The sequence below is a fragment of the Diadema setosum genome, chromosome 11 (genome assembly GCF_964275005.1).
Source record: "Diadema setosum chromosome 11, eeDiaSeto1, whole genome shotgun sequence".
Taxonomy (NCBI): Eukaryota; Metazoa; Echinodermata; class Echinoidea; order Diadematoida; family Diadematidae; genus Diadema; species Diadema setosum.
In genome coordinates, this window is record NC_092695.1 from 6356523 (window position 1) to 6380476 (window position 23954).

General features: G+C 39.5%; 1 protein-coding gene across 1 annotated transcript in view; it reads left to right on the forward strand.

Annotated features, from left to right (window-relative positions):
• The first annotated feature begins 1038 nt into the window (after positions 1–1038).
• Positions 1039–23954, forward strand: part of LOC140235190 (uncharacterized) — a 34953-nt gene continuing 12037 nt past the window's right edge. The window contains exons 1-8 of the mRNA XM_072315225.1: positions 1039–2477; positions 16107–16201; positions 18352–18414; positions 19112–19469; positions 20054–20293; positions 21450–21668; positions 22381–22615; positions 23723–23777. Of these exons, the coding sequence (XP_072171326.1) occupies positions 1727–2477; positions 16107–16201; positions 18352–18414; positions 19112–19469; positions 20054–20293; positions 21450–21668; positions 22381–22615; positions 23723–23777 (2016 nt within the window). The 5' untranslated portion in view covers positions 1039–1726. The remainder of the gene's footprint in view (positions 2478–16106; positions 16202–18351; positions 18415–19111; positions 19470–20053; positions 20294–21449; positions 21669–22380; positions 22616–23722; positions 23778–23954) is intronic.

The window sequence follows — 23954 nt, forward strand, 5'->3', positions numbered from 1 at the left end:
TGATTAACCATAATTACAGGTTATTCAGCCTAGGTTTCGCACTGCCACTATTTTTTGACAGGCAGACATGCCCAATGAGTTTGAATTTTAAAACTAGCTTGGATACTACAAAATGCTTTTCTTATGATTTTGTCTATTTATAAGCAAGGTAAAGACCAAATCCATTCTTTTATACAGTAACCCCCCCCCCCCCAAAAAAAAAAGCACCAGTACGACTGGAAGATGTGCCATTTTGCCTACATTCAAGGGGGTCCAAGGTCAGAAGGATGCATTTGTTTGATCCAGTGGTCTTCAGGGTTATAGTTGTTTTCCAGTTCTATCTTGGCTGCATTTTGCCACAAGTCATAATCAAAAGATAAGTCTTTAGGCAGAATATGTTTCTAGTTGTAAGTTTGACTCATGTGACTAATTTTCAGCATTAATAATTACTGTGACATTTCGAATATTCCATGTTTCATATTCATTTCATTCATTTTCATATCCAAAATAATACAAAATTATAACAAAATAACGATGATTGTATTTAAGCAATTGAAAAGGCATATTAGGATAGAACAATAAATACATGCATGGCATAAACATCAATCAGCCACATATGAAAAAAGGTAAAAGCACATGCTGAACAACATAAATGTTCAGTTTATCACACACACACACACACACACACACACAAATACAAATCCAGTATTTTATTGTGACATGCTACAATGCCTTGTATACCAAAATTTTGACAGATAAAGGAAAGGAAATAGACCAAAATGATGGCTGTAGACTGGGTGAGAAGTCATTACTGTATACGCCAAATATTTTGCGATGTTTCAATTTTTGCGAATTTAGCGAGTCGGGTGCTATTTACGAATGTAAAGACACACAAAAATATTGACTCTTATTCCGATGTGAATGTGATGTGCACATATACATTGCTCTGTACTGTACTCCACGATCCCAAATTTAGCCGCTCCCAAAATCGTTGGGTAGTGCTGATTCACAAAAATTTAGAATTGCTAAATATATGACAATATTCATTAATTTGTTAATAGTTAATTTTTCATGGTTTGAAACAAGACATGGTTTACTGGACCTTCCAGTCTAGATATTGGCATGACAGAGAGCCAAGAAGAACTTGGTTTGTTTGCTTTATTGCATCCGGAAGTTTGGTTTAATAGGACATGTTTGGAAGGATCATTTCGAGAAAAAAATAGTGGCCAAAACTAGTGGTGCTAAGTACAGTATTCAGAGAAGTGTATCATGCCAGAAAAGACACTTGAAACATGGCAGTGTAAGAAAAAAAAGTTTTTAAAAAAGGAAAAAAAAAAAGAAAAAAAAAAGAAGAGAAGCAGAAATGATACTATGAAGATAGATTACTTAAATTTTGTGTGACTTCATTCTGTTAACTTTATAAACTTCACAATGGCTTTTTATGCCTCCACCTGAAGGCTGCTAGAAGCGTTATTTTTAAATTCACATAGAAGTAACAATGATGATTGATGATGGTTCTGTTTTGATTTCAGGGAGCTTCCTGACGCAGACCATCCTCGAAAGCATAGTCTGAAGAGTGTTGCATCTTTGACAGATTTACGAGGAACTTTGTTCCCAGCCATGGCAGTTTGAAGAACACATGCTGCACCTAGCCAAAAACACTGAGCATACATCAGCGAGAACCAATATTTCTGCAGCAACGAGTCGTGTGAAAGTGTTTTGAGAGTGGTGCAAGATCCAGGTTGCCATGGCTGCTGAAGTGGCGAAACAGCCGAGCTACAGCAGCGCTGTTTTAGGGCCACCGGAGAAAGTTCAGCAGGACCCCATCACAACGGAGAACCATCAGGCGGCGCAGAATTCGTCCGAGTCGAAGGAAAATGTGAATCCAGCGACAGCACCCCCTGTGTCCAAGGACGGAAAGCAGGAAGAAGCGCAGGAGAAGGATGGCAAGACGCCCGAGAAAGCGGTGGAGAAAAAGAAATTTGTTCCAGCTCCCCCGCCTAAAGTGAATGCATGGCATCGGAACAAGGAGGTGACACCACCTGTGGTGCCAAGTGTTCAAAACAGCGTGACGTCACCGCCGCCTCCGTCTCTTTCGCAGCCTCAGCCGGCCGCAGTTTCAGCGGCCTCACGACCACCGCCAAACTCCAATCAAAAGCAATCTCAAAGTAGCAAGGCCTATCAGGCAGCCAAGTCTGGTGGGGGTAGGACTAACTCCAGACAGCCCAACGGGCCCCGTGACAAGCAAAAGAGCCCAAGGACAGACAAGAGTGCCAGGGACCCCAAGGAAACCGAGGAGGCCAAGAAGGAAATGATGGCCAAGAAAAAAGTGGATGCCACGCCGGCACCACCGCCTAAAGTCAATGCATGGACCAAAGCACCCATTAATCCTGTCGTGGCACCCACAGCAAATGCTGCTGGTAGTTCAAGTCCGGCACTTACTACTACTACATCTGCTGCTGCTGCTGCTGCTGCTGCCCCGGTTGCTAAGGTCAATGGTGAGTATTCCTTTGTGTCACATACAGTACTGCAGTAATCACCTTTTCTTCCCACAGACCAGTGCTTCTGCCAGGTAGGTCAGTGCAATAGGACATTTGATTTCTATGGTGTAGACTTAGCCCTTCTTGCGCTTGCATACATTTTGATTTGCTTTTCTTCTGTTTGGCATAAAGGAACTTATATACACAGTATAGGATATGTTTATGTTTGTTTGTTTACATGCTATCCTGAGTTAGTCCCTCCCCTTTTTTTTTTTATGTCTCCGTCACGAAGTGTCGCCGGAGGCATTGGCCCGAATTCACGAAGGTGGTACAAATGAAACCATGGTTTAAACCATGGACAAAAACTATGGAGCGCCAAGTGTCGCAAGGAATATTTCGTTACGAAATTGGTCATTTCGTCGAAAAAAAAATGACCGTTTCGTTAACAAAATTATCATTTCGTGGACGAAATGTTCATTTAGTTACAAAATGTTGTCATTTCGTTACAAAATAATCATTTCATCGACAAAATGACTTATTTCGTAAAGAAATATTCCCTGCAACACTTGACACTCCATGGTTTTTGTCCATGGTTTAAACCATGGTTTCATTTGTACCACCTTCGTGAATTCGGGCCATTATGTTTTTGGGTTGTCCGTCCTTCTGTCCATCTGTCCATAATCGATTTTATGGACAGCGTAACTAAAACACCGTTTGAGGTATCCTAATGAAACTTGGTGTGTGTATGTATAAGTGGGCAAAGTTGTGCCAACTTTTGGGCGCACATGCTCGAGGTCAAAGGTCAAGGTCAACTGCTCAAAATTTCACTATTTCCCCCATATCTATGCAATGCCTAAAGTTATTTTCTTCAAACTTAGTGTATGCATGTACTACCAAATGAAGATTTTCTAGACAGAGTATTAGGTCATGAGGTCAAAGTTCAAAGGTCAAGTGAATGTGTTAAAATGTCTTTTTTCTTTTTTTCCTCACATCTCGGAAGTGGTTTGAGGTATCTTCGTGGAACTTAGTACATATGCATGTAGTGACTGGCAGTGATTATCTAGGGAATTTTGAGATCATGGGGTCAAAGGTCAAGGGTCAGAGGTCAAGATTAACTCCTCAAAATTTCACCTTTTCCCCTCATGTTTATGCAATACCTGCTGGATTTTTCTTGAAACTTCGTGTATACATGTATTACACTAAAGAGATTCTCTGGGAAGTCTTTTGCTTAAAAGGTCAAAGGTCAAAATGCCAAAGGTCACATGAAAGTGGTACATTTCAATTCTTCCATATCTAGGAAGTGGCTCAAGGTATCATCATGAAACTTAGTACATTTTTTGCATGTTCTGCCTGACAGTGATTCTCTTGGGAATATTAGGGTCATAGGGTCAAAGGTCAGGTTAAAATTCTAACAATTTACTGTTTAATACTGAAATTATACTTTTTCTCCATACCTTGAAAATTACTCAATGCATTTTAAAATTTATAAAAGAGTCAGATGTCAAGTGAAAATCCTCATTCCCAAATACATACTCTCTTAGAAAATATAGCCATTCATCCAAATAAAGCTAGTTCAAGGAAAGTGAACATTCAACACATTTTGCTAAATATGTTAAAACTGTCATCACACATTGTCAAGACGTACTATTGACCTATTAGGAGAATCATAAATTATGGCGGAGGCATACCAGTCACCATAGCGACATTTCTAGTCAATTGTGTGTCTGTAAAGCTAGATTTTAGTTATGAGTGTGAAAAACCAAACTTTCCTCACATGAAATTGTTTCACTCTCAGAAAGAGTGGAAGACAATTGCACGCTCTTGCTCTGTTTAGTGGAAGCAACTGTGGACAGCCAAACCTCATACAATGCGTCCATTGACCCATGTCAGCCCACATGACTCGTCCAATACTTATCAATGAGATTTGTGATATGAGCATTGATACAAAATGCAGGTTTACTGATGCTATTGACTTCAGATTTTTGAAGGAAAAGTGTCAGATTGCTATCAACTTACAAATCAAAAGTTGTAACAAATCTCGTTAAACACAGAGGAGCGAAAATTCACTGCCTAATTAGAATAGTGGGCATTTATGATATCCCTTACTGTAGACATTACATACAAAGTACTGTTTAGCGGTCACCCAAAGGAGACAAAAAAAGTGACTGTTATAGACAAGTGGCCGCTGTAGACAGGTTATTCGACTTTTATGTGCATTGCCTACATGTACATGTATCATCGTTGCATACATCTACAAGTACACATAAATATGTATGCACACATGTGTTTCTTGCGTTGAACAATGCCGATGTTTATCAAGTTGTTGCACAGTAGCATGTGTACAGTCGTGAAGAAAGCTTTACCCGAGTGCATTATTATGACTGAATGAGCGATGAATGCAGCAGTGGCGATCACTGAACATTGCCCGTGAATGACTGACATGCAACAAAGCAGAAAAACTTGCTGAATTACTGGCTCTGGTACATCTCCATGTGGGTCTGTGGCCGCTATAGACGGGTTAAAATCTACCGCAGGAAACAAAATTTGTGGCCGTTGGCCGTGTTAGACAGGTGGCCGCTATACACAGGGTCTTTAACAGGGCTTTTCTTTTGGTGGGATTTTTCAGTTGCCACATACAGCAGGTGACCGCTATAGACAGGTGGCTGCTAAGGCAGGTTTGACGCTGAGGCAGGTTTGACGCTACTATACCTTGATAGTGCATACACAATATAGCATCACAGGACCACATTGTGAGTTACATGTATACATGTCTGAACGCAGTACTGTAAAACAATATATTCACTCGCGGCATGAAAATTTTGCGAATTGGAGCCGATGGCCTTTCTCGCAGCATGAAATTTTCGCGAATTACCACTGGCATCCAATGCATGTTATCTGGGCAAGAACTTTCCACGCGCATTTTGATTTCGCGAATGTTGGTGCTCGTGAAATTCGCAAAATTAAAATGCACACAAACCTTCCTCGTGTTACAGTACTTTTTTTACACCTTAAGAAAATCAGATGACATAACCTGCCATTGATGCATGCATTAAAATGCACAATATAGACCTGCCAACCAGATAAACAAGAACAACAACTAACAAGAAATTAAGTTCCTGCATTCCAAGTGACATGAATCTGAGAACAGAAGAGTTCTCTGTACGTGAGTTATGTTGCTGAAAATTTCTCTTGTTATATTATAGGGAACGGTGATCCTAATAGTTAGTGATTAGAATGCTGCCATCTAGCGAAGCATTTGTGATATGTGCAATCAGTGAGAGTGAGGTTCATTATACGTGTTGTTGGAATTATCTACTGGCCTTCTTTACTGAAAATGAACAGCTGTTGTGTGAGTGTTCCCACATACACTCACAAAAAAAAAGAAGATAGATATAAAATGATAGAGCATACAAATGTGTGTATTTGGCAAGTGTCAACAGTGTCACGCATAGGAAGATTTTGATGATTAATCCCAGAAGGTAAAACCAGCCATTAGCTTTTGTTACTGGCCAGAGGAAGAAGGACATCTGACCACAACTTGGCTGACCTAATATGAAATGGTGTCACATATTATGTTTGAAATGAAAAAAGAAAAAATGATTCTGCTGTATTGATAAAGGACATTGAAGGTACATGTCTTTCAGAAGTGGAGGTAGCCATCAAATATGCCTAATTTTCAACAACTACATTGTACTGCTTATGTTGTTTAAAGTGAAACTCTCTTTGTTTTCCTTGTCAGATGCACTAAGTGTGTTCATTCATTTCCTGCATTTGATATACAATGTATGTCTTCTTTTTTTTTCTTCTCAAAGCAAAGGCCTTATTGCAGTTTATTGAGTTAAATTTGAGATTACGTTCCTTTATCTATTTGATGTCAGTCTAGGAGGACGAAGACCTGCGCGGACTTCAGTTTATAATTTGTAAGCTGTTCCGTTGAGAGCACTCGGCGGAAAAATATTTTGTATATACAGTCGAACCTGCCTTAGCGGCCACTGTCTATAGTGGCCACCTGCGGTATGCAGCCACTGAAAAATCCGAGAGAAAAGCCCTGTTAGAGACCCTGTGTATAGCGAATACCTGTCTAACGTGGCCAGCAGCCACAAATTTTGACTCCCACGGTACATTCTAACCTGTCTATAGTGGCCACCGGGAGCAGCAACAGACCCACAAAGGAGCCGCTGCTGCAGCCAAGCCGACAATTCCTTGTGTTTTCTGCTCTGTAGCCATGCCAGTCATTCATGGGTAACGTTCAGTGATCACCACCCCTACATTCATCACTCATTCAGTCATGATAATGGACAAGTGTGTAAGGCTTTCTTCACGATTGTATACATGCTACTGTGCAACAACTTGATCAATACTGGCATTGTTCAATGCACGAAACACATGTGTGCATGCGTATGCACATACATGTGAGTACTTGTAGATGTATACAACGATGATACACCGTACATGTAGGCAATGCACTCAAAGGTCATATAACCTTTTTATAGTGACCACCTGTCTATAACAGCCACTCTATTCGTCTCTTGTGGGTTGCTGCTATAGACAGGTTTGACTGAAGTCCAAAACTGACTCGGTATAAGTTTCCTAGGTGTGTCACCATTTTCAGGTTCTAAGCGTATACTACAAGGCATACACATCTTCATTTGTGGCACACTTGCCTTGAAAGTGCAGGATTTGGGACAACGCAAAAAGGTGCTAACTCTATAGGTATTGTTGAGTTTGATGTATTGACGGTAAACAGCAATAGTTGGATCATCTTTCTGTGAGGCCTTTATACACTTTTGCCTACCATATGGTAACTTTGTCAGAGACGTGAACACGAGTCTGAGTCGAAACTGCTATGATCCTCACCATGTTTCGTGTACATTGTGTAGCACATACACGGTGTAGGAAAATACTGTAATTTATGCTGACACTGTTGTACAAAGCAACATTGCAGCCACAATGCAATTTTACACCTGACCGGAGCAAGCATGCTGCCCATTGATTATGTGTGCATTGAAGCTGAAGGTCATGGTGTAGGGGCCCCACAGTGTGCATTGTGTGTGAGGCTTTGACGGCCGAGTAGATTCGTAATGGCAGACCTTCTCTGATGCTAGAGCCATACCATGCAATGTGGCAGTGTTGGTAGCGTGCACTGGAGTGAGATTTCAGTCCATAGGGTTACTGCTTACACTCTTGTGAAGACATACTAGGTGGACTAGAGCTTTGCTTCTGGAAGTGCAAAGGTCAGAGCTAACTCTATCAGAGATGGGAATTTGCCCAGGGGAATGGTCATTAAAGCTATTGTTATAATGCCCTATTGTGGAAACTACAGGGTAATGGGCTGTCTGTTAGGGTGTTTGCACAGCTAATCTTTTGACTGATATGGAAATACAGATAGTCTCTTGTTTCAGTCAGTTTTCTTATTAATCATCAAGCACCACAAGTTTTCAGTTTCACACAATATGCACACTGTGATGCATACATGTACAGTACTAGATATCTCTCTTCCTCTCCCTGTCTCCCTCTGTCATGTGCTTATACACACAAGTATGCTTTTTGCTCAATCTGAATAACAAAATGTGTGAGTCTAAAAAAGATGATTTTTGACATTAATTTCAAATTCAAACTTACACTGTACTTATACTTGTAAGGGTTCTTATTTTCTCGCACTTATTTCACATTTGGAAAAAATAATGAGATGGCAGTAACAACTGATCATTGGGGAATTGATGGGTTTATCACTTGAGCTACATTTGCATGTTGCAACCATAAGACTGATGTGAGTCCAAACTTCAATCAGTGTCAATTTTTCCCACTAATGATAACTGAAGTGGCAAGCTTCAAACCCAGTCTTATTTGAGTCACTAGTGAAAAGACCAGTACTCAAGTACTCTAACGAGCACATTATGCAAATATGAAACTGATGTGTACTTACATTGTATACGTACAGCCCAGTCACACCCCCCCCCAATAAAAAAAGATTAAAAAAAACAACAACTGAGTCCTGTTCATTCCCACAAGATGAGAAGTAAGTAAAGAAAGTTTTGGCAGCCTTCCAATAAACACTCGTGATTCCTACCCAGTCAGTCAGTCATTCAGATTTGCTGAGAGGTCAATGGGAGTGAAGATGGAGACAAAACATAGTCTTGCATTGCAGCACGCACATGACTGGCTCTTCTCTGGCCATGTTATGTTGACAAAATCTTTATGTTGACAAAATCTTTATTTTTGCTCTAAAATGTACACATAAGCATAAGAATTGTGAGAAATAACACTGACTTCCCCATTGTGTCTTCATAGTTGGAAATGAGAGAAAACTTACAGAATGTTTTATGCAGTGCTAATACATGTAGGCCTACAACTGTAAGTGAGTCATCTTTATGTTGTAACTTATGTGAAATGTGTCTGAAGTAACACAGGAATAAAAATCAGTGTAATGCAGAGACACACACTTTGAAATTTGTGCATAAATGCTCACATAGACTCACAATGCATTGGATATTCATTTGTCTTATATTCCTTCATTAGCCTGGCATTATTTTTTTTCCTTTCATATTATGATTTTTCCCCTTCCATGTTCTTTATATATAGTATATTATTTATGTATTTATACATTTGCCACCTAACAGAGTAGTGCCAATTTCATGTGTTATTGTGTTTCCATTGTGGAAATTCAAAACCATGCATGTCTAGGTCATTCTGCATCTGACCCTCTCATAACAGGACATGAAATAGCCATATGCTAAACATGACACAGATTCCCACCCATGGGACTGTGGCAGTGGAATGAACCAACTACATAGGGTGGTGTAGTCAGTGCCTGCTGTACAGCCCATTAGGACCTCCTGATGTAAACACACTGTAAGGAATACCGAAAGAATGTAATCAGAGGCTCGCCTTTGTAACATCATCAAGTAATCCCGGGCATTCCAGTCTGTTGGCATCTGGTAGAAGATTAATTGATGTCAACAGAGGCAAGCTATAATATGATGCAACAGCCAAAGGTACATGTACATGTGCTGTAGCTTGCATTTTGTTCATATTATTGCTGCTCTGATTCAAACAAATTTCATTTGAATATTGATCTGAAATTTGTTATTGAACAAAGGCAGTTTACTAATATTAAATGTACCTACACTGGAAGTCTTGGATTAGGGGCAGAATTTATTAAGTAAAAAAAACAACAAACAAACCCAACTTTCAAAAGAAATAGATTTAAAAACTAAACATTTGGGGCACTCAAAGGCAAGAAAATGGGTCTGAGACAGATTTCACTCAAGGCCCAGGTTTTTATTATTATTATCATTATTATTATTATTATTATTATTATTATTATTATTATTATTATTATTATTATTATTATTATTGTTATTATTGTTATTATTTATTCAGATTTCAGTTACAAAAATCAATATTACATTATTCAAAATCAAAACACCTAGTGGAGAGTTATGGGTGCACCAGGTCAGGCACTTGCAATCTGTGGTATTACCAGTAAATACGCTCTGCTCATTGTAGGATCAACTGTGTGGTTGTAAAAAGTAATAAATAGCTGTATGAAACTGCAGCAAAGCGCTAGCCTGTGTAATGTCTTGGCCACAAGTATGTCGATGCAAGATATATGCAGTCCGGTGACAGAGACATTCATCTTCTTGTGTGTTTGGATATAGTATGATACAATACTTCCCGGTTGCACAGTACTTGCATTTTATCTAATAAGCCTATGAATTTAGTTTTGGATACAGTGTTGCAGAAATGTTGATACGAAGCACATGTGTGAGGGGAATGGAGCGTTTCACTTTTCATGGTAATAGGGCCAATGAAAAAAAAAAAAAAAAACAAAAAAAAAAAAACCCACTGTGCTACCTTCTCATACATTTGCTGCAGAGATTGTTCACACGTGGAATGCATGCTCTCACACACACATGGACGCATGCTTTGTTGCAACACATATTTGTGTACCCATGTACATTGTACATCTATGTACACATAGTGGAAAAGGCAGTGCCATTGTGTTTGTGAATGGGCAGATTTACTAGTAACACACTGCCACGTTTTGAGTGTATGGAAGCTAGAGATCATGCCCCTTTGTAATTTGGTCTGTCCATCCCTGATACATGTATGCTTCTGCTGTCCTTCACAAGTTGGCTATGGGAGGGCTTGTAAAAATTTTCTCTTGCTGATTTTAGTTTTTTTACCTGCCTTTGGTCCTACTTCATGTTTTCAGCATCTTAAGCTGCCTGCTAGTTAGACCAATAGATGGTGTCAAGCATCTTTGGTCCGACAATATGGTATGAGTGACTCACGTGGCCGGTGTACTTTGTGCTATTCATTCTCTTTTTTTTTTCTTCTTTTTGGTGGGGGGGGGGGGGATAGGTAATGCAAGTGAAATACAGATTTGCAGTCCATCTTCCTCTATATAGTTCGTTTTGTCAGTTTCTGAGGTGATTTTCTCTTGGCAATTTTGATGATTATAATAAGCTTGTGAAAATAATGAACATAAACTGGGCTGATTTGGTAGGTATAATGAAATATTGTAGTACAATGTACTGACATTATAGTTCATCTCTTTAATATGATGGATATGCCAGAACAGTTTATTGACTTATTCAAATATTTATTAAGACGCTAGTGCAGGGTTTGCATGACCTTGCAAAAACTGTTGAGCACAAACTATGAAATAAGGATCAAGAAGTATTTAGCTACATGTGAAATGAAGTGAATCAATCAACTAGGACCTTATTAAAGAAATAATTATTATGCAAATGAAAATAGTATTAATTAAGTAGTCACTTGCCTTGTGTAACCTGTGTAATCATGTTTCCCCTTGATTTTTATGCCACATTAAATCTTAGAATGCAAAATGGTAGTAGCTTTTGATCTAATGTAACATTGCATGAGTAGGGAATAATGTATCACAGTTTCTGATGCTGGTAAATTTGCACTGTATTGTCACATTTAATCTATTTCCTTATGTGATGACGTGACATGCAAAAAGAAAAAAAAAATGTAGCAACATCGAATCAAGTAATGCATGGTTACACCTGGTCATGAAAGTACAGTACTTTAGAAAAAACTTGGCAAACTGTGATAAACAAGCATTAAAAAATACATATCAAGGCTCGATGTTAATGGTGGCACAGGGCCACTAGAAATTGATGCCAGGCCATCAAATTTCCAAAAAAGGTTAGATCTTTTGGTAGCCCAATTGGGCAATGAAGATTCCAGATTTATTATGTTTCCTTTTATTTTGGGCTAATACATTGTACATCTCTTTTTTTGGACTGCCAAAATTTCAGATTCAAAGATTTAAGTAGCATGAACGGGCCACCAGAGAAACATGTTAGTGTCGAGTCCTGAAAATATACTTAGCAACAGCTTTATTAATTTGTTGCTCATAAGTTCTCATCATAGATCAGCAAAATTTGTAGGAATTGTCTTTTGGCTGTCATTACCAACTATCATTCTAACTAACTAACCCTCTGCTCACTCGCACAATACACAAAGTGATGGACAGATGTGAACTATCAATTCAACGCCCAAATATTGGCGCTTGTTTGCCGGCACAGTTTTGTCAGAGGTATAGATATGATGGGAACAGGTGTTACAAGTCTCACCCTAGGCATGGGTGTGTGGTGTGTGGCTGTTGTCGGCCGTGGATATGATAATGATGCAGTAATCTGTGCCCTGGTAGCTCACCACGTTGTCTGAGCTATCTCGTTTGTGCCTGCGGGCCGTGTCATCATTAGGGGGTCGAGTGCGCTGCTCTAGTGGTGCTCGTCTGCGGCGCAGAAGGGACATTGTGACGTGTGGTGTGGTTGGTGGCACCAGGAGCCCTGCTTTTTTTTTTGCTGCGCAGCTCGTTCACAGCTTCTGGAAAGGCGCATTTATGGCATTAGCCCGCACTGTCTTATTTAGAGCTTCATAGTTTTGAGTTACAAGTTTTGGAATGAGCATTTTTTTTTTTTTTCGGTAATATAACAGTCTTGTTGCAACCACACATGTGCCCTTGTCTAAATGTTACATGTGGAACTTTTGCCGTTGTCGCTTTGAGTGGTAGACTATAAAAGATCATGGCCTTATTGTGGTTGAGCTGTTGATATTGTGAAAGTGTCGCAAGTGGAAAAACCCAAAGGAAGGTAGAGCTGCAGCTGTGGGAATATTTGTGCATCAATCAATAATGGCCTTATCAGGAAATGTATGGAATTTTACCAAAGCCAGTCTTCTTGGTAAGTATACTGTTTTGTGATGTCTGAAATCAAACTGAAGTACATCAAGGTTGTAAATGGTGAAGAGAATACGTACAGAACTTGCAATAACTCTTTCATAAAAGAGTATCACTAGTGCTTAATGTCCATATTGATTAACAAATAGAGAGACTAGTATGCTGAAATTTTGTTTGCCAAAATAACTGATTGTTCTTTAATCATTATATAGCTATTTGTTATGAATAGTTCTATTAATATCAAAATGACAACTTGTTTTATAGTTTGTTTGTTTTTGGGTGAAAATTTAGTTGTGTTAATTTCAAATTATTAATCTGCTCTTTAACAGTGTAGAATTTTCATATTGCTCCGTAGTGTATAATGTATGTATTTTTGTAAGCATATGTTATTGACATACACTGACTTTTGCCTGTAATTGTATAGTTTCTTAAAGAAAATCTGTATTTTTTTTTCCCATCAAAAATAGTTCAAACATGATACATACTTCTTGCAGTCTGTTTCCTCTCGTCTTCATAGTTGTTGAAATGTAAGAAGTGAGTGCAGGCAGGCTTTCTGCACGGCACAATGTGGGTCAGGAGTCGGCGTTCCTCACCTGGGTGAGAATGGTGGCTGCATTGCCAATGAGCTGTGAAGAGACAGCTGTTACGGTTTAGCCTGCAAGTTGGGCTGCATGTGCCTTGCAAATGGTGTGATATTGGAAGAGATGAATACTGTCCTACATAACAAAAACCATGATAGGCCTTCGTATAGTAGTTATCTTTCTGTTGTAGTGCTGTACGATGTGTAGGTTCTTCAGATACTTCAGATTTTATACTGTACTATGCCATTTTAGGAACTGGATTGCCACGAGGTCTGGTGTCATGCGCTGTGAATTTGACATTTGAAAAGAGGTCTAGTGTATCATGCCATTAGAATAATATAAAAAAAAAAAATAAAGGAGCACCTCCATCTTGAATTATGCAATTTGTAAATCCATTTATGGCATTTGTTAAATAAATCAACTGCTAGTTTATTTCCTTTCTTATGGGGATGAACTGAAGGGAGATATTTAGTCAAAGCCTCTAGATTTTCTGTTTCCTTTTTGTGTATTTTCAAGGTGCACTGGCTGTAACATATGTTTCTGTTTAGTGATAATTTTCTAAATTCCCATCATCAGTTTCCATGTGTGCTAGTATATGAAATGTCATGATAAGAACCATGATTTGCATTGTCATGTACTTCAAACTATCTTTAGCATCTGATCAGAAACCAGATTTAGTGTACAGTAGCTTCGGATTACACTCTCTCTGGAAATTTGCATATTTTAAGACCCAGTAGCAGTGGAAGACTACTGCAAAACCAGAAATGTTCATGTGCATGAAACTTGTTGCAAATGTTGCAAGGAGCCAAGATTCACGAAAGTAAAATGTGTGCAGGAGTGTTTTTTACACAGTGCGTTGAATGCCAGTGGCAATTTGTTTCATACTACAAAAAAGGCCATTTGCTTCAATTCACCAATGTTCCGTGCCACAGTACACAGTATACAAATAATGAATGTAAATATGAGTGCAATGGACAGAATATTTCATGAGGTGAAAGATGAAAGGATCCATTCAAGAGGCACAGCCAAGTTAAATGGATCAAACATTTCATCTTTCACCGAATGAAATATTCTGTCCTTTTCACGAATGAAAAACATTTATTATTTGTTTTACATAATGCCTGAAATAGATCCTTTTCATTTGATATTTTGTTAATTTAGAAACAAGAGAGAATCTGAGATTGGGAGAGTGCTCACTGAGCGCCTGATACGCTAGCGCGCTGTCGCATACACACACTGCAAACGCAAGCGTTATACACGCATAGTGTGCTGGGCTCCCAAGTGACCGTGCAATGGAGCAAATCGTATGGATCCAAAATTGCACAGTAAATGGAGCCACAATTGCACAGATGATGACGTCATAGTGAAATGGGCAGAATGATCAATGTTAAACAACCAATTAAATGACAAGAATCTCTTTAGACGTTATATAAAATAAATTAATTCCTCCCTGCTTGGACCATGCTGTGCTTCATCGTAACGTGAACCATGTAGGTAGGATAAACTATGGTACTAGTATCAGACATTGCAGTCTGCTGAAATTGACTGAGAAGCAGAGGATCACAGATCGGGCCTGAGCGGCAGGCTTTTGAGCCCAGGCTAGTGGCTGTCCCGCGACGTGGTGACCTAATGCGTCACCGGCTGTAAATTAAGAGGGCGCAATTCTGCTCGGTAGCCCGTGAAAATCATGATGTCCCAACCACACGACGGAAGATGGCTGAATGGTAGCCATGATGGGTCTCAAGGACAAATCCCCACTGAGTGGGCGTCAATGTCTCAAATTTCAGGCTGGTGACCAAGATTTTAATTTTGTGATGTCTTGCCCCACCTCCTCTTTCTTTTTTTTTTAAAACGCTTTCACCCAAATTTGAGGAGAAGCACTTTTTCCTTCCGTCTAACGTGATCACTGGAGTGTGGCGTGGCGTTAGCACAAGAGCGATATTTCTCCAGCTGTGTTCTCATTTTTGGCAGCTTCATTAAAATACACGTGCACCAGCAGTCACCTACGTGTAGTCTTAATCCAAGACTGCACGTAGAGTTACTGCTGCACCACAAGAGTATTATAGCACCCGCTCTGTGTGCACAGAATACCGTGTACACATACCTGTGTCACAGACGCATTGTGAAACAGATCTGTGGATTTTTAGGTGTATTAAAAGTGGATCAGCCCTTTTAATTTTCATTAATCTGTTCTATTCCAAGTATGAATTGATCTTTTTCATGAAGGTAAAATCATAGGAAAATACATCTGTACATAATACCAATATGCTAGGGAATGTATGTAATATCTTATTGGAAAGTTCCTTTGAAGTTTGATGTGAGAGTCAGGGTAGTCATGATTGCATCACAAACATGTGCAGTGTCTGCAGTAGTGGAAGTACAAGGGTAATCATGGCATGGAATAGTTTCAAACACGTTGAAATAGTTAAACTGTAACTGTTGTAGAGGTTATATTTACAATAATAGAAAAAGCAGATTGTAAATGCTCGTATTAATGCTTACCATTAAGTCCTGTATATAAATTTGTGGTCACTCTTCTGGGAATAGGTGGCCTACATATCACTTGAATATCCTTTACAGTGATCAACAGATCTTGATGATATTGAAATAGATGTGATACATAAATAACTATATTAAAAAAAATCTGATGTTGAAATGTAGATATCAATTTTATTTGCCCTCATTTGAACTTTGTCAAGTGATGATACATTTAACAAGTGAATTAGAAATCATGGTCATTTCTCAGCAGTGTGCCTTTGGTGCTCTACTATTGATGTATATTTTGTCTCTTGTTCTATCGTTACATTATATTTCTTAATGGAGGGTCTTTTATTTTTTTGCTACTATCAGAGCACAAGGAAACCTCGGCAACTGTGACTGCATCGGTACCAGCAACTTCTGCACCATCTGTTGTCAAGGCTGCGTCGAAAGTCAGCAATGCAGTGGTGAGTAGCCTGTCTTGCTCATCGAGAGGGTGGGGTGGGGGAAGGGGAGTGTATATCAACTTGTGAGTATTCCTTCTGCTGAGCATCATGTGATGCATCACGCGTTACCCCGGGGTACCACGTTGTGTAGCGCCACCTCACATCCACTCGAGGACAGCCTCAGAGAAATGCATGCACTGTGTGTGCGTGTAAATAGGCATTCCTATGCCACTGCATGTTATACTGTACGAGCTGAAATTTTCGCGGTGGTTTTATTTTCGCGAATTTCGCGAATCGCCTTTGAACCGCGAAAATAACAACACGCGAAAATAACAACGTGCAAATAGTTACGTTCAGTTAGACCGTTGCAACCGCGAAATTAACAACACGCGCAAATGTCCTCCAAGTAGCAATTCGCGAAAATATCTCTACGCGAAAATTTCAGCTCGTACAGTACTATGCATGCATGGTATGCTGTGCTAGCAATAGCGTGTGCTTCAGTGCAATGCAGTGTAATGCAGTGCAGTGGCTAGCGCGTGCTGGCTCCAGCACCAAAATAATTTCCCACTTTTTGGCACCCAGGGTACAACCTTAAAAGAAAAAAAAAATAGTTCAACAAAATGGCTGATTTTTATTTGGTACCCCAGGATACCATTTATGTCATCATGTGTTGAGCCATAGATGTGAGATAAAGTGCAGCTGATTTACAATAATTCCCACAAGTGATTTGATGAATAATGGGGTGTTAAACTTCCAATTTGTGTGAATCATCTACCAGCTGGTAAAAATAACAGACTCTGCTCTCCCTCCCCCTTTCTCTCTTTCTCCTTTTTTTTTTCCTTCTAATTTTCCAGTTTTTATATTCATCTGTTTATAATAGTAGATAGATAGATATTGCTACAGGTATAGTAGACGGATGGAAAGGGATGAAAACCAACTTTGTCGGTGACAGGAAAATTTTCCTGAGAGAGAGGGGATTGATTTGAATGTACTAGTAGCTAAATAAATGTGTGGGTAGATAAGTGGAAAGATGAATCAGTGATATAATATACATGGATCGATAAGATTGGTTGAGGAGGGAAGACAGATATAGAAATGATGTAGACTGCTTCTCACCTTGAAATTAAAGTCGGTGTAAAGCAGTTTCAAAAATTGACCTTCCATGACATGTGTACACACTTTTATCTCAGGTTGGTCGAGTCAAAACTTAAATGTTAGCTTGTTGCATGAAAAAAAAAAAAATGATATTCGCACATGGATTTATTGCTGAATTGTTGTAAAAAGAGGCACATTATTCCGTACTTTAGCAAAGGGAACATAAAGAGGACATCGAGCTCTCTGAAGCAAAAAAAGAAAAGAAAAAAATATAATAATAATAATTACTAGCAAGAGGCTTTTATATATCATACAATGTAGGCAGTAGTCACATGACCAATACAGATATAGGACTTGCAAGTTTAAGGTTTTTGAGGATTACCTAGACAGATAAACAGGCAGTCAAGTGCTCATGCATGTGTCTTTATTTATGTTTTTCCCCTTCCTCCCTGCTGTGATCCAAGACAACTTTCTCTTGTGTCAACTTTCTATGAAAGCAAAAGTTTTCTGTCACTGTGAGATGCTTACTATGAATGATCTCATCAAACTAAAGGGGACAGATTTACAAACAGGGAAAATTCGATGGAGTTGAAGGGTATCGAGAGAATTGGAATAGTTTCCTGTTGTTGTGTTAGCAGTCTTCGTGTTTCAGTCATATGCTTTGACTTCTGTTACACTGTGCTCTTACTTTTTATTGTGCTAGTTGAGTATAGGGAACACAATATTATCCCCTCTGCCCGTTGTATTGCTTGTGAGTAGAGTCTGTTCAGCTATTTATAGTGACTGTGTAATGGATAATGACACTTATTTTACCAGCTCACTCAGTGGAAAGTCTTCGTTTTTAATGGCCACGGCTTATTGAAAGGAAAAGGAAGAGTGAAGATTTAAAGGGTGAAATTGAACTTGCTGTCAAAAAAAACAAAACAAAAAAAAAGTGAATATAGAGCCACTGCCTAGATTGAAAAGAGTTGTTACTGCTGAACTTTGAGGAATTTTCATTCTGTGCTTGGGAGGTGAGTGGTTTCTATGGATATTTTAATCATGATTGTGACGTCATATGTGGTCTCCTGATGCAGGCGAGTGATTTCAATGACCTGAACAGCTGGCCGTCTTTGGGCGCTGCAGTCAAGGAAGGAACGGTGAGTAGAGATCAAAGATTTCAAGCATGAACGCACACTTACACACATTACATACACACAAGCACATACCCCGATATAACAAGAATACATGCACACTTATACATGCAAATACACACACACACACACAAATACACGTAGATACATATGTATGTAATTGTGCTAAACCTCTTCGTCACTTTCCCCCAACCTTGCAGAAATGTATACTATTGACAGTTGTGTCACAACTTTTCATCGGTGTTAGCATTAAATGCAGAGCATTGGGATTTTGAATCTGAAGATTTGTAAATGTCTGCAGGTCTTTAGGGAGCATTTTGCATAATCGTTGTGATATATGATGAAACAGGGAACACAGCAAGTCTGATGCAGAGATCTTAATAAAACAAGCCAAAGATTCCCCAAAGGTCATTTGCATACCAATTTCAATTACAATGTACTTGTGAAAGCATTTGTTCCGTTGCCATTATATTGAATGTATAGTATACCAGTATTGGTCTTAAAATTAGGGTTTTATAGACATTAAATGAGTTGTGGCAAGAACTTATGACAGACTGGTTCCTACAGTATTATTACTCAGAGTATGAAGTGAGGCTAGAGGAATCTTTTGCACGAGAGCTTATCGTATCATCCCTCGTCCAATCGTGTTTGATATGTTCAGTGATTGTTGTTTAAATTTATTGTTGTTACTACTTTTTGACAGGACCCTCAGTCTCCCAGGCGCAAGAAAGAAGCTAGTTCTCAGGGAGGGGCTAAGACGCCCCCACTCACCGGTCCGGCCACACCCAGCCCCTCCCCACAGCAGGCATCCCACCAGACTGAAACTGTCTCTTCTACGAAAACCCCCAACACCAACGCTGCCGCGGCTGGTGCTGCGTCTCCCCCTGTGACGCCCTCGGAGTCAGCAGTGGCAGCCCCACAGGAGACCAAGGACGTGAAGTCGCTAGCAGGTTCGTCAACTCCGCCCGCTGCTCCGCCTGCCGCCAACGCCTCGTCCAAGAAGGAGCGTCATGAGAGTGGGCAGGAGGGGCAAAAACAGAACAAGAAAAATCGTGGTAAAGGTATAGATTGCAGAAACGTTCATTTGATGTACAGTCTTGGTGATGTTGAGATTTGAGAGCCATCATGTAGAGACTTAGATTTAGACAATATGACTGATTGCTGTCTTTGTAGTGATGGTGTTCAAGTTTAAAGCTGATTAATTGCCATCAAGCTGTAGCTGTAGTAGTTTGTGTTCTTGAAAGCACTTTACAGAACAAAGTCAAGTGACCTGCATATACAGTCAAATCTCTCTATAGTGGCCACGCAAGAAGAAAAAAGTGGCCGTTTGAGACAGGTTCTTTATTTTCTCTTGGAGGTAATTGTTTTCACTGGTCGTATATGGCAGGTGGCCGCTATAGACAGATGGTCGCTAAGACAGGTTTGACTGTAATTTGTTGTCACTATCTCATAGAAAAAAAAATGAATTGCAACACACATTGGAATTTCAAAATTACAACTGGAGGCTGAATATGGTGACATAATGGTATCTAAAGATTCAAATCATGGAAAACAGTTCAAGAATAAGAATATGATTGTACATATTCAGTGAACCAAAATGAAGAGGCTCATTTTGTAGCTTGTGTTCATGCATCTTCCTTTGCAGACAAAAAACAGAAGTGGATTCCTCTTCCGCTCGACCCGCCAGAGCCGCGCAGCAAGGGTCGCGACCCTCGAGGACGCAACCCCAAAAGCGACGGCAGGATGCGCGAGAGGCCGATGAGGGACAGCGACAGGGATACGAACTGGAGGGAGGCACCTCGCTCCACCGGCGACCCAACCACTGCCAAGAGGCCAGGAAGGGCTTACGGAGAAGGCAGAACGAGTAGAGAGACTCTTACCAAAGGTATGTAAACCTCCCATGATGCATCTTAAAGGCATGATTTACCATTTGTAGAAGAAACAAAAACCCAGTATTAGTGCTCTAAAATAGTTCTAAAATGTGAGTTAGGGATAGAAACAACTACTGTAATAATTTGAATGGGTAAAATCGATGTTAAGTGTTGTTAAATATACAAAATGTGAACCATAGTTATAATAAAAAATGTTTCCAAACTAAACTGTCTACAGTTACGGTTTATTGAGAAAAATACAAATATCTCCTTATGTTTTAGGCTTTATCGCAAACACTTTATATGATAGAATGTTTTGTGGTACAACAGACCTACACATATGCATTAAATGTCATATCTTGAACATTTTTTAAATCACTGTTTCCAAAGGTAAACTGGACCTTTCAGTGCTCTTGTACCAAGACAGCATGTGTTTTGCTTGTGCCAGTTACCTGTTCGGCTGTTTGAAATTTAAACAAACAAACAGCAACAACAACAACAACAAAAATCCAAACCAAAACAAAACAAAACATTTCTGACCCCTTCTTTGTGCCTGCTCAAAGTTTGATATAATTGTCACATAATTACTACATGGAAAAACTCAAGTTTTTTTTTTTCATGCATCTCTCTACTATTCTGGTGTGGTGACTTGCAATTTGGAAACCTGTGGTAAATGCCTAAAATACTTCATTTTTCTTTCAGGATTTACTTGAGTTAGGTATGGACAAGACAGATCAATGATGTCCTAAAGTGATGACACATTTCTCTCAATCTCGACCTATCAAATTTAATTTGTTATATAATGTATAAATGAGCATGAAACTACATCTACCTGCTAGTTTTAAGCTGTTAGGTGCGCAATTGATATACTAATGACCTGTAGTTATATTACATGGATCTAATAGAACTTAAAATGCGTCTCAAAAGTTTATGGCCCTCATTTGCAAATCATATTTTATTTGATCATAGCAAGGAAGACTGTGGTTATTGTACCAATGTGATTTTGGCATATAATTTAAAACATGTGCCCCGGTATTTAATGCTTGGTTATATACCATACCAACATAAACATTATCGATTTGACAAAACTCAAGGTTAGGTGTTAGAATTGCCGTAGTGTCCTGAGTACTTGGCAAACTTTTGAAGACATGAACATCATTCCTCCTCCAGCTGCTGGGTTCGCCCCACCCAAGGAGGAGCGGAGCCGCAGCCCCAGTGCTTCCAGCGTGGACAGCCGCAGTTGGCAGAACCAGCGGGCGTACCGAGGGCGAGGGCGGGGCAGGGGCAGGGGCGGAGGCGGCGGCCGAGGGAGGGGCGGGCGCGGTGGCTACTCCAGGGACTTTTGGCAGAGCAACAGCCTGGACTCGCCAGCGACCAACCACGAACAGAGTGAGCCTATGGGAAAGAGTTGGGGTATGAGCACCTCTAGTGGAAGCATAACCAACATGGAAGCACTAGACAATATGAGTTTATGACGGATCATCCGTACCAACGAGTACTTTAAAAATGCAAAGTGGAGAAATTGAATAACCTTTAACTCCCTCAGATCCTTCATGCTAAACTTGGCCATGTTTGTAAACATTGTTTTCCACGGAACTGAAAATGTTAATCATGCATGTGAAAATTATATAAGCCACATAATCCACGATAAATCGGTAAAAGGAGTATAGATTTTCTCGCTGAATTAGTCAATATAGAAAAGAGAACCTTCTGCCTACCTTGCAAAGCCTGTGCCAATTGACATCTTGCCAACTTAGCGTATTTTGCTCAAATGCACAACCACGCAAAAAACAAATCCATAAATCGTAGTATGCCACAGTATCTGAAAAGCGTCATAGCCATAACTTCGTCATTACATCACAGCAAAACTTGGAATTTGCTCAACAACTTTGCCATCTGCATTTCTAAGTGTTTTTTTATAAAAATTGACATGACTTTGAAACACAGAATGTTTTCCAGAGACACGAATGCGTTGTGGTCTCAGAATAATCTGGCAGACAGAGAGTTAAACAGCTTGAGTCAGTCTGTATCCATATTTTCTGATTATATATATTGAAAGCACGAACCAGATTTGTAACATGTATCGTTTGTCCTCATCCAGCATCGCCTGAATCTGAATTATTCCCGGACTACGGGCGGCAGTACTATGATCTCGGCGCCGACGGCGGCAGCGGCCTGGGCGCCGAGTTCGACTTCGACACTCCGCAGTTTGTGACGCCCCAGTACACCAGCCCGGTGTTCTATGACGGCTCCACACCGGTGTTCACACCCAGGAATGCTGGACTGGGATTCTCGCTCGACGAGAACACGTTGAAGGACTACGTCAAGAAGCAAATGTAGGTCTAGGTTCACATTGAAAAGATTGTTGATTGATTTTGTGTGTAAGCAATCGTGGCATCATGCTTGTATGATTATGTGATGGCGAAAGGAGTTTAATTATTTACTTTGGTCTAAGTGACTGTCATGTGTGGTTTTTGCTTGTTTTGAAAATGTTGTAATATGCATATGTCATGCTACCTTCACACATGTTGTACTTGAGTATTGGCATACTTGTGTAGGCAGTCATTAACTTTTCAAGGTTTTGTTTTACATTTTATACTCAAGTTTCATTGATTTTCCCCATCTTTATGAATAATTTATGACATTTGTTGAGACAGGCATATTGACGTTTGTTTTCTTGCCAAAGAGCAAAGTTTATTGTGAAAAAACCCTAATTCTGGCCAGATCCCTGTGGATTAAAAGATTGTTCATACAGGGACCCATGTGTTTTGACACTTACTGTCCTACTGACGGTGGTTCATCCAGTGATGTGCTACAGGCAAAGCTTAAAGGACAAGTTCACCTTCATTAACATAAGGATTGATAGAATGTAGCAACATTAGTAGAACACATCATTGAAAGTTTGAGGAAAATCGGACAATCCGTTCAAAAGTTATGAATTTTTGAAGTTTTTGTGCAGTCACCGCTGGATGAGAAGACTGCTGCAGTGTATGATGTCACATGCGTACAACGATATAAGGAAAATATAAAAAGAATTTCACAAAATTTCATCTTTTGAAAAAAGTACACATTCCCTTGACTCGTTACTGACATATGTTTTTGGTAATATTATTCCCATTGCCTTTAGAAAGAGGCAAGTTAAGTGCTCTTTTTATTATGCGAAAAAAGTGAAAATATGTTGAATTTTCTTTACATTTTCTTTATACTGTTGTACTCATATGACATCACGAGCCTTAGTAGTCTCCTCATCCAGCGGTTCCAACACAAAAATTTTAAAAATTCATTACTTTTGCATCGATTGTCCAATTTTCCTCAAACTTTCACTGATGTGTTCTACTAATATTGCTGCATTCTCTAAATCTTTACGTTTATGAAGGTGAACTTGTCCTTTAATTGATGATATTTTGCATGTTGATGTCCTATTTCTTATTACCTCATTGCAGTGAATACTACTTCAGTGTTGCAAACCTTGTGAAGGATATATTCCTGAGAAATAAGGTAAGATGATTTGTGTTATTGACAGATCTAGCACCCCCCCCCCCCCCCTCCCCATATTGGTTGAAGGGGGCATGGTGATTTCAGCTTTTGTTGATAGCAAGGAATTATCCTGCGCTATGTACAGTTTTGTTGTTTCCAACCTGTGGGTTGAAGTTTTATATTGTCGGCATCGTAATC